Source organism: Zonotrichia leucophrys, chromosome 2 (assembly GCF_028769735.1).
Source record: "Zonotrichia leucophrys gambelii isolate GWCS_2022_RI chromosome 2, RI_Zleu_2.0, whole genome shotgun sequence".
NCBI lineage: Eukaryota > Metazoa > Chordata > Aves > Passeriformes > Passerellidae > Zonotrichia > Zonotrichia leucophrys.
This window is the reverse complement of record NC_088171.1, coordinates 59,829,232-59,842,215: the sequence shown is the minus strand read 5'-3', so window position 1 is coordinate 59,842,215 and position 12,984 is coordinate 59,829,232. Positions and strand designations below refer to the sequence as shown.

Here is a 12,984-nt window from a genome sequence, read left to right as displayed (position 1 = left end):
CCAATATATCCGGCAGTGGTTCTTCTGCCCTGCCTGAATCAGGTGTACCTTCCTCCTCGAACGCGATTACATCCATAACTCCCGTTTCTGTGTCAAATGCTCCTAACAGTGCTTCGCAGCCCCAGAACGCTTCGACTCCACCTTCAATAGGACATGGAAGCCTCACCTCAGTATCCAGCCTGCCAAACCCACTTCTACCTCAGACTTCATCAAATAGCGTGATCTTCCCCAACCCGCTGGTTAGCATCGCAGCAACTGCTAACGCGCTCGATCCTTTGTCCGCCCTTATGAAGCACCGCAAAGGAAAGCCACCAAATGTGTCAGTGTTTGAACCCAAGTCAAGCTCCGAGGATCCCTTTTTTAAACATAAATGCCGATTTTGTGCCAAGGTCTTTGGAAGTGACAGTGCTTTACAGATTCACCTCCGCTCGCATACAGGCGAAAGACCTTTTAAGTGTAACATATGTGGAAATCGCTTTTCCACAAAGGGCAACCTGAAAGTTCATTTTCAGAGGCATAAAGAGAAATACCCTCATATTCAGATGAACCCTTATCCTGTTCCAGAATACCTCGACAATGTGCCCACTTGCTCTGGAATCCCGTATGGGATGTCGCTGCCCCCTGAGAAGCCGGTCACAACGTGGTTAGATAGTAAACCTGTTTTACCAACTGTCCCGACTTCCATCGGGCTCCAGCTGCCCCCCACTATTCCTGGTGTGAACAGTTACGGAGACTCTCCAAGTATCACTCCTATGAGCAGGTCACCCCAGAGGCCTTCTCCCGCCTCCAGTGAATGCACTTCTCTATCCCCCAGCCTCAACACTTCTGAGTCGGGTGTTCCAGCATCTGCTGAATCCCCGCAGCCCGTTCAGAGTGGCTCATCTCTGACCAAGGCAGAACCTGTCACTCTGCCGCCCACAAGCACACGGCTTGGGGACCTTTCTGCAGGTGGGCAAGTTTCTGCAGCTGCCACATCTTCAATTCCTACAGTGGTTACAGACAGCACTGTTGCAACAAGCCTCCCAAACCCTGTGCTTCCAGCAGTGTCTGATCAGTTTAAGGCAAAGTTTCCATTTGGTGGTCTGCTAGACTCTATGCAAACATCAGAAACCTCAAAACTACAACAGCTAGTGGAGAACATTGATAAGAAGATGACAGATCCGAATCAATGTGTCATTTGTCACCGTGTGCTTAGTTGTCAGAGCGCTCTCAAGATGCATTACAGAACACATACTGGAGAAAGACCATTTAAATGCAAAATTTGTGGACGTGCCTTTACTACAAAAGGCAATTTAAAAACACATTTTGGAGTTCATCGAGCAAAGCCACCACTTAGAGTACAGCACTCGTGTCCCATTTGTCAGAAGAAATTTACAAACGCGGTTGTTCTTCAGCAGCACATTCGTATGCATATGGGTGGGCAAATTCCGAACACGCCACTACCAGAGGGCTTCCAGGATGCCATGGACTCAGAGCTTTCCTATGACGAGAAGAATGTTGACACACTGAGCAACTTCGATGATGACATTGATGAAAATTCTATGGAAGAGGACCCGGAACTAAAGGACACGGCAAGTGATTCATCCAAACCCCTCATCTCTTACTCTGGGTCATGTCCTTCTTCACCACCTTCTGTGATCTCCAGTATTGCTGCTTTGGAGAATCAAATGAAAATGATTGATTCTGTCATGAACTGTCAGCAGCTGACCAGTTTAAAATCCATAGAAAATGGATCAGGGGAAAGTGACCATTTGAGCAATGACTCCTCATCAGCCGTTGGTGATCTTGAAAGCCAGAGTGCAGGCAGCCCTGCAATGTCAGAGTCTTCTTCCTCCATGCAAGCTTTGTCTCCTGTGAATAGCAATAGTGAAAGTTTCAGATCAAAGTCCCCCGGTCTCAGTAACCAGGAAGAGCCTCAAGAAATACAATTAAAGACAGAAAAGCCAGACAGTCCACCACCCACAACTGAAAATGGAGGCGCATTAGACCTGACATCCACCAACCCAGGAAGACCGGTCATCAAAGAGGAGGCTCCTTTTAGTCTGCTGTTCCTGAACAGAGAACGTGGTAAGTTTAAAAGTACTGTTTGTAATATCTGTGGCAAGCCTTTTGCTTGTAAGAGTGCATTGGAAATTCACTACCGCAGCCATACTAAAGAACGTCCATTTGTTTGTACAGTCTGCAGTCGTGGGTGTTCCACTATGGGTAATTTAAAACAGCACTTACTGACGCACAAATTAAAAGAGCTGCCTTCTCAGTTATTTGAACCCAACTTTACTCTAGGTCCCAGCCAAAGTACTCCTAGCCTGGTCACCAGTACAGCACCTACCATGATCAAAATGGAAGTGAATGGTCACAGCAAGCCGATCTCTTTGGGTGAGGTTCCCTCGCTTCCAGCTGGAATCCAGGTTCCTGCTGCACCACAGACAGTGATGAGTCCGGGGATCACCCCTATGCTGGCACCCCCCCCTCGCCGGACTCCCAAGCAGCACAACTGTCAGTCATGCGGGAAGACCTTCTCCTCAGCAAGTGCACTGCAGATACACGAGCGCACCCATACCGGTGAAAAACCGTTTGGTTGCACAATCTGTGGTAGAGCTTTTACCACAAAGGGGAATCTTAAGGTAAGAGGCCACATGAAACTGTAAAGGCTTGGGGAGGGGGGAAATAAAGAGCACTGCTCTTGAATTCAGCAAGTTTTAGTGCTAAGTGTTTATCCCAAAGACAGGTGAGAAGGGACCTTCAAGGAAATGCTTGCTGTACGGTGGTGGTCGTTAAACTTTCACTGTGTAGAAGATAAGGACTGGAAAGTGGCTGTGCAATGATGTGAACTTTAAAACTGGTTCCAACTGTACATGCAGGCATGTTGTAGTTCTGACTGATGTGATGGCACACCCAGTCAGCTGGTGGACATGTTCCGAGAGTTCTTATGGACCATCAATGCAAAATAATCTTGCTATGAACCAGGAACACAGGGCTTGCTCAGCTCCTTGGGTGCCTCCCCAATTTCTATTTTCTATTCCACTTTGCAGCTGTTGCAGAGCAGAAAGCTGTTTCTCACAGATTTACAATGGGTTACTACAGGACTGGTCGCTCCTATTCCTGTCGTTTGGTTAACCATCAGGACTCAGCCTGGGGAAGACATTTTAAATGCCCTTTTAAAAAATACTAGATTTAGCAAATTAATCAGTGCTTCTGTGATGAGATAAAACATGAAAACAGACAGGATGAAAAAAGGAAAAGGGGAAAACCACCCTTCTCCTGGTATGAGTAATGCCCTTGGTAATCTTCAGCATGTGAGGACTTCTAGCTTGCATGTGAAATTCTCTAACCCAAGAGAGTATGTACCCTTAAATCTTGCAGCGCTGTTTATTTTCACTGAGAAGAAGCAGATGCACATTGAAAAACAACAATGGACCTGAGTTTTCTTTGTGTGGGCTGACTGGAACTTAGAACTGTGTCCTTACTGAAATTATTTTTTTTTTCAATGTGAATTAAAGGGCATTTTTTTTAAATAGCAAGCACTACTCTAAGTAACAGCATTTCAGGCTAGACTCCTCACCAGAACATGCTAACTTGGGGGTGCTTCTCTTCCCTGTTCATTCTGCAGGTTCACATGGGGACTCATATGTGGAATAACGCCCCTGCACGCCGTGGCCGACGCCTCTCCGTGGAAAACCCCATGGCTTTGCTTGGTGGCGACGCTCTCAAGTTCTCCGAGATGTTCCAGAAGGATTTGGCAGCTCGGGCCATGAATGTTGACCCCAGTTTTTGGAACCAATATGCTGCAGCTATCACTAACGGACTTGCTATGAAGAACAATGAGATTTCTGTCATACAGAACGGAGGCATTCCTCAGCTCCCAGTAAGTCTAGGCGGAGGCGCCATCCCACCTCTAAGTAACCTTACCGGTGGCATGGACAAAGCTCGCACGGGCAGCAGCCCTCCCATTGTCAGTCTGGACAAAGCAAGTTCTGAGACGGGAGCCAGTCGTCCATTCACCAGATTTATTGAGGATAATAAAGAGATTGGCATAAATTAAAAGCATTCATTCCGAATAACTGTTGGACCTCTACTCGACACAACACTTGTCCTGTTCCATGTACAGCTTTTGAAGCTAAGCATTAGTTTCCTGACCTAAATGCATAGGTTCCCTTTAAAATTTTACCCATAGCAGAAATACATAACTTTTTGTGGCTGCTGAAAAGTTGTCTTGCAAGATCTGCATGGTACTTCTTTCAACAGTGAGTTTGACTGTTACTGAGGACTTTGAAACCTTTTAATTTAACAGAAAACAAGGAAACAAACCAGTTATGGGATAACTTCACTAGAAACAGAAAGAGGCTAGTCTACATTCACTTTGCTTCTTACAAAACTTACTATCACCTGAGAAAGGGGGGCTTCATTACAGCATTCTGTCACACTTATTTGCTGGTTTTTGTTCAAATTAGTTAGCAACTTGGACTATGTTTTTAGGAATCTTAATATTAAATAAGTGATTTAGTACCCCAATGCTGTGTATTATTACAGTATCCTTGTCTGTAGTATTTATAATGTTAAGATTATGCGGGTAACAGACAATATACTAGCCCCAAACTTAAATGAAGCTTTTGTACTGCAAAATACATCTGGCTATGTGATTTTTCTTTTTTCTTTTTCCTTTTGTCCTTTTTATTTTAAGCAAGTTTTGTTTTACTATGAAAAGTGGTTTCTTTCAATGCAGGCAAATTTGTGAAGTTTTATTGGGAAAGATAGCATGCTTTTCATGTGCAAGTACCTGTCAGTAACAAACCTTTTTTTATTTAAATATTTGTAGCTGCTATGTGGACAGTTGTTCTATTAAATGAAAAAAAAATGTAGTGTGGATTTTAGCTCAATGATTGGAAAACAAGTTACAGACAAACCTTAGCACCATAAATTATTCACAACATTATAAACAGTTGTGAGTAAATACTCCGTGTTATCCAAGCTGCACAATAAAAAGGTAATGTTTGTATAACGTGGTTGCAAACTCTTAATTTATACTATTGCACTTTTAGTATTTTGTATTAGGGAGGTTTGTCTATAATTTGAAACTGAACAAAGATGTCAACTATTTTATAAATAGTACTTTGACTTAAGGAGTAAGGAGGAGGACCCTGTTGCAGTTTCTTGTTTTGTTTTAAGCTCAAACAATGAGAGATCTCTATCAACTAAGCAGAAAATTGCAGAGAACTGTCAGATCCTTAGGAAATATGGGGACTGCTTTTTCTTAAATGGAAACGATTCATTTAACTTTTCTATAATGCCCACTTAAAAGCGTGACCACCCCTGACAGAATTCTGATACATTTATCTTAGGAGTGTGATATTAATACAAGTCTAAGATAGAGGAAGGAGAACATTATGTAGGTTTAATTTTCCTGTAATCTGTTCTGTCTCTTTCACACATAACCATAAGAAAGATGCTGACTGCCTAATAATAGTGGGAACAAAAGAAGAACTTTTGGGCAGCATGAGCAGTAGTAACACACAAATGCTCTGTATTTATTTCCAACTGTCTGATTATCTTTTCAGATTGCTCCAAAGCACAATGTACTCTGATTAATCGAATATAATTTTACGTTGATTGCATTGTTGGAATTACACTGAGTAAACAAAGGGATTGGTTCCACTCATAAGTTAAGCGGGGAATGCTGAGGAGACTGGGGCTTAATCAAAACTTGAACAGAAAATGTTTTGTGTACTACCTCATTTTTGTGCGTTACAAGCATGGTGGAGTTGACACTCTGAACTTCCGTCCAGCAGAATTGCTTGAGGGACATTATGGGTAGCTGGGAAACAGCGCAAGGAGTTTCATGCCCCTGAAGAACGAATCAGACAGTGAGGTCTTCTCAGTTAAGACTGAAAAATAGGACAATCTTTCTTATAAAACAGAAACTGTTACTGTAAGAGGATGGACAATTTCTGCCATCATGTAGTGGAGTGAAAAGAGCTTCAAACACTTATTAGCTGTTTGTTTCTATTAGAAATGAACAATGAACTCTACAGCTCCATTTTCTACAATGATGAGATAGAGATATATAGATATAAAGATATATCTATATCTGAGCAAAATTATATATCTGTAACACCTCTACAATATGATATAATTTTTTGCCACAGTGTGTGGGTGGTTAGGGGTGTTTCCAAGCATTAAAGAAAAAGAAAACTGAGGTGGCTTAATGTTGCTGTATTTCAGCAATTGAATGTTTTTATTTATCTGTGTAATTTTTGGTGTGACTTTTTTTTTGGTTAGTATTTGGTACCATGTAGTGTTATCTCTATTCCCTAAAGGATGTGTATAATTAAAAAAAAAAGCAGAAAAAAATAAAAAAGAAGGAAAAATAGAGAAGAAAAAATGAAAAAGGAAAAAGAGAAAAAATATGTATAATGTTGTAAATAAGATGGTTGATGATGGTACAGTAAGACTGACCCCATTTTGTATTCAGGGTTAGGCCATTCCTCTCTGCATGGTGAAGAGAGACACTATTTTTATACTGTGATACCATGTAGGGCGAGGAGCCTCCCTGGAACAGCTGGGAATTGTTACCTAGATCCAATATTTTTTATTATTAAATCTTGTTGGCTTGACACATCTACTGATTGAAATGGATGTCTTAGTCTAGGTTACTATTTTTGTCATATGGAATTGAATAAAATGCAGGATGTAATATTATTTCTGAATTGCGTTCCTTGATTACTCTAATAACAGAACAAGATATGAGACTGAGGTCACTTGTGGTAGATTGGTGTCAATGACTTCTAATCATTGCATCTGGAAATCAGAGTAAGGTCGACACCGTATATTCAAATGTTTTTCTAATTTATATTAATAGTCCAAAGGGATAGAATTATTAAAATATCTTTTCCAATGAAAATAAATTTTAAGAGCATTTATCCCAAGGTAGTAGAACTAAAAAAGACACCAAAAAGAAAATTTTGGAGCGGGGAAAACAGATTTTGGAACGACTACTGTTTCAAACTGACTGCTTTCTGAACACTTATCCTGTACTGTCTAATGAAAAAGCCTCCTTTTCAGGATGTTTAAACATCTGCCTAATATTCATGATACACCGCATGATAAAATTTGTGAACAAATTTATCAGGAGCAGTTCAAATTCTAAAATACAAAAAGGAAAAAAATTGACAGCTCGCATCCATTCATTCCAAATGACATAACCTATAGGTTTAAACCCATGGTTTTATTTTGTCTTTTTTTCCAATATCCTCAATTATCAAAGCATGTCTAACTTTAACAAAATTATTTTTTCATATTGATTTAAATAAAAGTATTTACATTCTTAAGGTTAGGCATGTGGTTACGTATCTCCTGCAAAAAAGCTGTATGTTTGAGTAAACTCCAAGCTGTTATATTCCGATGGTGAATGCCTGCTGCATTTAAAACCGACAAAAGATAAATAAAAGAGAAAAATCTGTATCAATCATTTTTCAGTGGCCTTGTTATGCAGATACTGTGTTTTATAAGACAAACCCAAAGAAGGTATGAGTTTCCTCAGGTTACTCAATAACAATGACAGATTTGTGCTTTTCTTCCTCCATGCACGTCCCTGAGTCTTGCTGAGAGAAAACATGATATGCAAAAGAGAAGAAAAGCAAAGGAGAGCTGATAGCTATGTTTCTGTTCAAAACACAAGAGGAAAATTACCTGCTTTCCCCTCCTCCCCCCCAAAAAAGGATGAAAGCAGAATGGTATCTATTTTTAAATATGTATGGGTTATTTTTTTTATCATACGAAGACATTAAATAATAAAATATGCTACACAGATTAAAATGGCCAAAGTCTGTTGAATTACAGATGTTTAAAAGGACAGCCATGTAGGAACTCTACATATGATCAGAAAAACTGCCTGTTATGATTTTTTAAAGGGCAGTGTTCCAGAAAGGCTTTCAAAGTTTTCACTTCCATTTTCCCATGAGTTATTAGACAGCATTTATGAAATTATTGAAATAACTTAATTTTTTACCCAAATCTTTTTATCTATCTATTCATTTTGTATCTATTAGCCGTCAATATATTACCTGCTCCTTTGCCTGTTTTTTCCTTTCTCTTTTGGTAAAAGCTTTGTTTTTCTAAAGCTGCATTTGTGCTGTTTTTCTGTTGCCTTTGATTTACTTCTCTGCATGTACTCTGTCATTTGGAAGATACTGTGGTTTATTTTTTCCCTTTTTCTCTAATTCTGCAGAGGTCAAAAGAGCTGCCTGTTTTTTACGTCTATGTGTAACACTAGCATAATGAGTGATGGAGTCTTCAGTGATGTGATCAGGTATGTGCATAGCTCACAGGATTTGCTGGCAAACATGCCACTCACACTCCCTCCTGCAGATGAAGGCATGAAGCTCGTTAGTGCTGCTGGTAGAGGGCAGCCACAGACGGGCAGGAGGATGGAAGTCCTGATCCTGACTCCACTCTGCCTGCTTTTACACCACTGAAACTCCACGGCCTTCAGTGGAAATGCTCCGGGTTTATTCTGGTGCTTGAGGGACTGCTTCCACTTTCAGATGTCTTGCTTTTCTTTATGCATCTTCAAAACAATGGCTAGCTATACAGTATTTTAAAGTATGTCTAAGCAAAAGCATTCCAGACTTTATTTTTAAAAAGAGGGAAAAGAGAATACATATATTTTAGTACATTCCACAGGATTATCCCAGTTTTAAAGGAGGTCCTGAAAGTTGAATCTAAAAATATATATGGCTGTGCCCCTTAATATATAACTTGATGCCATCATACAACAATTCACATAAATGAATATTCACATAAATGAGTAAAAGAAACTGTAATTTTTATGCATGTAAGTAAAAGAATGGGAGACTCTTGCTACAGCTCTGCTGCACAAGGTATGCATTCACAGGTAAATGCCTTCCCTTTGCAGATATGAAACATACCAGCAGACTTACGAAAAGAAAAATACATTTTTGTGCATGTCACAGGACCAACACATAGTACCTTATTTTTTCAAAGGGAGAATGTCTCAATCAATTGACAAAGTGACAAATATGAAAGCCAACAGATTTGGGCTGTGCCACTGACGTTTTTAAGGATGTGGGCAAGTTCTTAATTAGACTAATATTTTGCTGAAGAACAACATGCTTCTGGGGCCTCTGGGAATCAGGAACTCAGGCCTCTGGGAATCCCCTTGCAGCATCAGCTAGCACCTTGTAGTATTGGGATGAGTTGCCCCATCAGTAAGACGGGGTAACACTTTCATACCTACCTCACAGGGGTGTTGTGAGGAATAGTTTTATGTTTGTATAGTGTTTCAAAGATGGAAAATGCTTGGTATTATCACTGAGTTTAGAGACTTTACAGTACATGTACTATTATTTATTATTTGTACTCCAGTAGTACCTATGAGCTCCAGTCAGGACTGAGAGGCCTTATCCTAAATGTTGTACACTCACCTAGCTGGGACTGATACAAAATTTTACTCAGTAACGTTTTTCAAAGGAGATATTTCATTATCAAATGCCTATTTGATTACTATAGGGTTTAATTCAATTATTTAGGTATTTAAATTGATTATTGGTTTTAGGCTATGGCAGAGAATTATCTGGTATCACATTTTGTTTTGAGCTTATATTGATTTTCAGAAAAAGTGCACCAATTTTCTATGGATACTCTACAATCAAATCTTGCCATCAGTGGAATTCTACTGTACTTTTTGCTATTAAAGATAAATATTAAAAAACATGTGTGTGTATACATTATTATACACCAATATACAATATATATACCTTAAAACATGTATGTTTTAAATTTCTTTAGCTACTTAGATTAATTTCAAACTGTGTGTGGCATATTTTGCTCAAGAATTGCCCATTTCAGATGCAACTTAAACATCGTTAAATGGTGTTGGCTCTCAACAAAAGACATATTGTTGCTATCATATTTATGAAGGCTTGTAAGGAAAGTGTCTAAGTCTCAATGTATTAAAAAACCTTCAGTAAGTCATAGAAGTCTACTTAGATTATGTTGAAATAAACTACTACATCAGAATAAGATCACTGTATATAAATATGTTAAAATTAATAAATAATTCCAAAGGTAATGCTTGCTATCATTTGGATGTTGAACAGAAAGTAATTTGTTTCCCAGACTGGCAAACTATAGTTAATATGTTTTTACAGGTATCTGATTTACAAGACTGTGTTAAGCAGCCTCTTAACATCTGGTTATGTGCTAAATATATTGGCTCAATTAATTCTATTGATAGTCTTGGCTTTTTTATTGATTTGAAGGAAAGTTTTTGGTTCAGTTTTGATTGAATTGTCATCATCAGTGATGTTAGTCTCACTGATTTCACTCAGGCACATCATGGAGTAAACATAATAGCAAGAGTGGGTGAATCTAGTCTAAAGAATGGCTCTTTCTTTTCCTTCTGGGTATTACTGACATCTCTCCATCACCCCATCCCATGCTGGTCACCAGCAAACACACCATAGGTTGTCTTCCTTGTGTATTTATTAGCACTCACAGCTCAGTCTATTTTGTTGGACACTTGGCACTTGTTTCTGCTACGATGCACACTTCATATGGGACCCATAGATACACTAACATAAATATCATATTTAAGACATGGAGTGGAGTGAGTGAACACCTCTGCTGGAAGTTGCACATCATTACCTGTTGTGTGTGGCAAATAAAATGGGCACATAAAAGGATGTGGTCATCAGGAGGTTTCTGTCACTTTATACTCTCAATAATGTGCTTGAAATAGGAGTATTGGTTTGGATTTTGCTTTTTTAAACAATTGTTGTAAGAGCAGTTATAAGAAGATACCTTAAAAAGGTGAATATATATTTTCAGGTAGGAGTTTTGCAGGCAGAATTTGATTGGGACCTTCCTTTTTGCTGCCCATTTTCTATTAAATGACTCTTCCCAACATAATCTTCTAGATAACTTCACAGTCAGAATTTAGTCCTTCATCTAGGTTTTAGTGCCACTATCCCATTCCAAACAGGCTTACTAAAACCAAAGGGCTTTATACTAAGACATTAGCTAATACATCTAATGGGTAATAGAATCTACTTCCCTGTGCACTTTTGAAATTTTCTAAAAAAAAAATTCAGTTAGATCTTCAAAGAGTTTTTCATGTATCTTGTGTCATTGAATGTGATATCTATTCCAATATTTGGCAACAGTCTGGGCCACTCTGCAGTACTTTCCCTTAGACTGTGTTGCCCAGTTCTCCACAGTTTGCCGTAAGTAATGCAATGACACGTGCCAACCAGTATTAGTCATTAAATGGATTTTTTTTTCAATGTGTTATCATTGAAAGTAAGTTATTACAATAGCTGCAATTCCAGGCTCACAGAAGGCAGAGTAAATGAGCCTGGTAGTCTCTGCTGCCTGCATAATCCCTCTTCTCCAAGCCCTACTATCTTTTTGAAGTAGTTTGCCAGTGTTTCCTCTGTGATAATGTGTCTTCTGATTCTTTTCAACAAAGTAGTGCTATATTCATTTCTTTGGTGTCATTGTCTTTCTGTACATGACCATGTTCTTCACATGTTTTCTTTTAAGGTTGTGTTATATTTGCCCAGTACACGCATCTGTCCTTGTATCATGTTGAGATTAATTTCTTTTTTGATTTTGGGGCCAGGCCATATTGTCCCCACTTGTATCTCCACCTAATTCCAATTAATTGCTTTTGCTATGAGTAGAAGATACTGCATAATGAAGCAAAATTCATCACTGTGAAACTTTGAAGGATTTTTAAATGTTTGTCCAGCTGGTATTACTGCACACCCACATGTTGAACACTTGAGTTTATCAACTTCAGCTCTTGGGCCTGTAATACATACAACTAGTTCCACTCTTAGTTCCTTTGTGTCTGGAAACTCTTTCATGCTGACCCTAATTTTACATACTTTTTAAAATAGCAGGATACTACTTTTCCCAAAAAATTGTATCAAAACCCCAGTCATTTAGTGGCTAATGTTTTCTATGCAACAAACAAATTGCAACAAGGAGTAATCAAATTTTGCTGTTATTTCAATGGAACAACTCCCATATAATGCTGAGATGGAAGTAAAGCTCAGATAAAGGCTCAGTAAAGGCTACAATAAGAAGCCTTTACTTCACAAGTATCTTTATAAGTAGCTTTATCTGTATATCCCTACTGCTAAATTGAAGAAAAAGAGATCACAGACTGCATGATTAGCAACCAACATGGAGATCATGGCAATAGCAGTGTTAAGCACAAACACGGGCACAGTATCAGAATGAAACACAATAGAAAACACAAGAATGTAAGATACTAGCTTTTAACAATATACATCATAAGGAAACAGAACCATACATTTATGCAATTAACAATCATGAGCTTTATTTTTTTAACAAGGATTGACTTACCTGAAGTCAAGAGCATCTAAGGGAAGCCAAGCAGCACGTCCCTGGGTTCAGCTTCTTGTTAGACTCAGGAAACACTTTTTCAAGTTCAGTTGTTAAGGCTGGGGAGCTCCTGAAACCAGAAATGTCCTCTAGTTTATGTTAGTGTGTATGAATGTTTCAAGCAGATTTTCAGCTTACCCCTACTCCACAGTCTTAGAAAAAAGCTGAATATATTGTTACTTCTAAAGCTTACCATAGGGCTCCAAAAGAGGAATGAATATGGCCCTTAGCACATCCTGATAAGTGAAGCTATAAAAGGACTCATCTTTCTTCTGGGCACAGATATTTTAATTTCAACAGAATCACTCCTGATTTGCCCACTGGTATGGGCAAAATCAAAAGGCTGTAGTGACTGTGTCATCCCTTTTCAATCAGAGCAAGACACTTCTCTCTTTTCTTAAACCAAAAGTTTTTCCGTGCGCTCTTTGTGGTATAAATCACAGTACACTCTGGAACAAGCATGGGATAACCAAAGTATATTCTATACTTCTGTTCCTGCCCTAGAGGCCACCTGTCCTAGCAGAAGTTGCATCCATATAATTTCAAATTCTTTCA

The 12,984-nt window shown here is 39.0% G+C and overlaps 1 protein-coding gene across 2 annotated transcripts in view; it reads left to right on the top strand.

The window, feature by feature from the left end:
• Window positions 1–9,728, top strand: part of SALL3 (spalt like transcription factor 3) — a 27,000-nt gene extending 17,272 nt beyond the window's left edge. For both annotated transcript variants that reach the window (XM_064705161.1, XM_064705160.1), the window contains exons 2-4: window positions 1–2,067; window positions 2,284–2,624; window positions 3,611–9,728. The exon at window positions 1–2,067 is cut by the window's left edge. In XM_064705161.1, coding sequence (XP_064561231.1) covers window positions 1–2,067; window positions 2,284–2,624; window positions 3,611–4,042 — 2,840 coding nt within the window. In that variant the 3' untranslated portion in view covers window positions 4,043–9,728. The remainder of the gene's footprint in view (window positions 2,068–2,283; window positions 2,625–3,610) is intronic.
• Window positions 9,729–12,984: the final 3,256 nt, after the last annotated feature.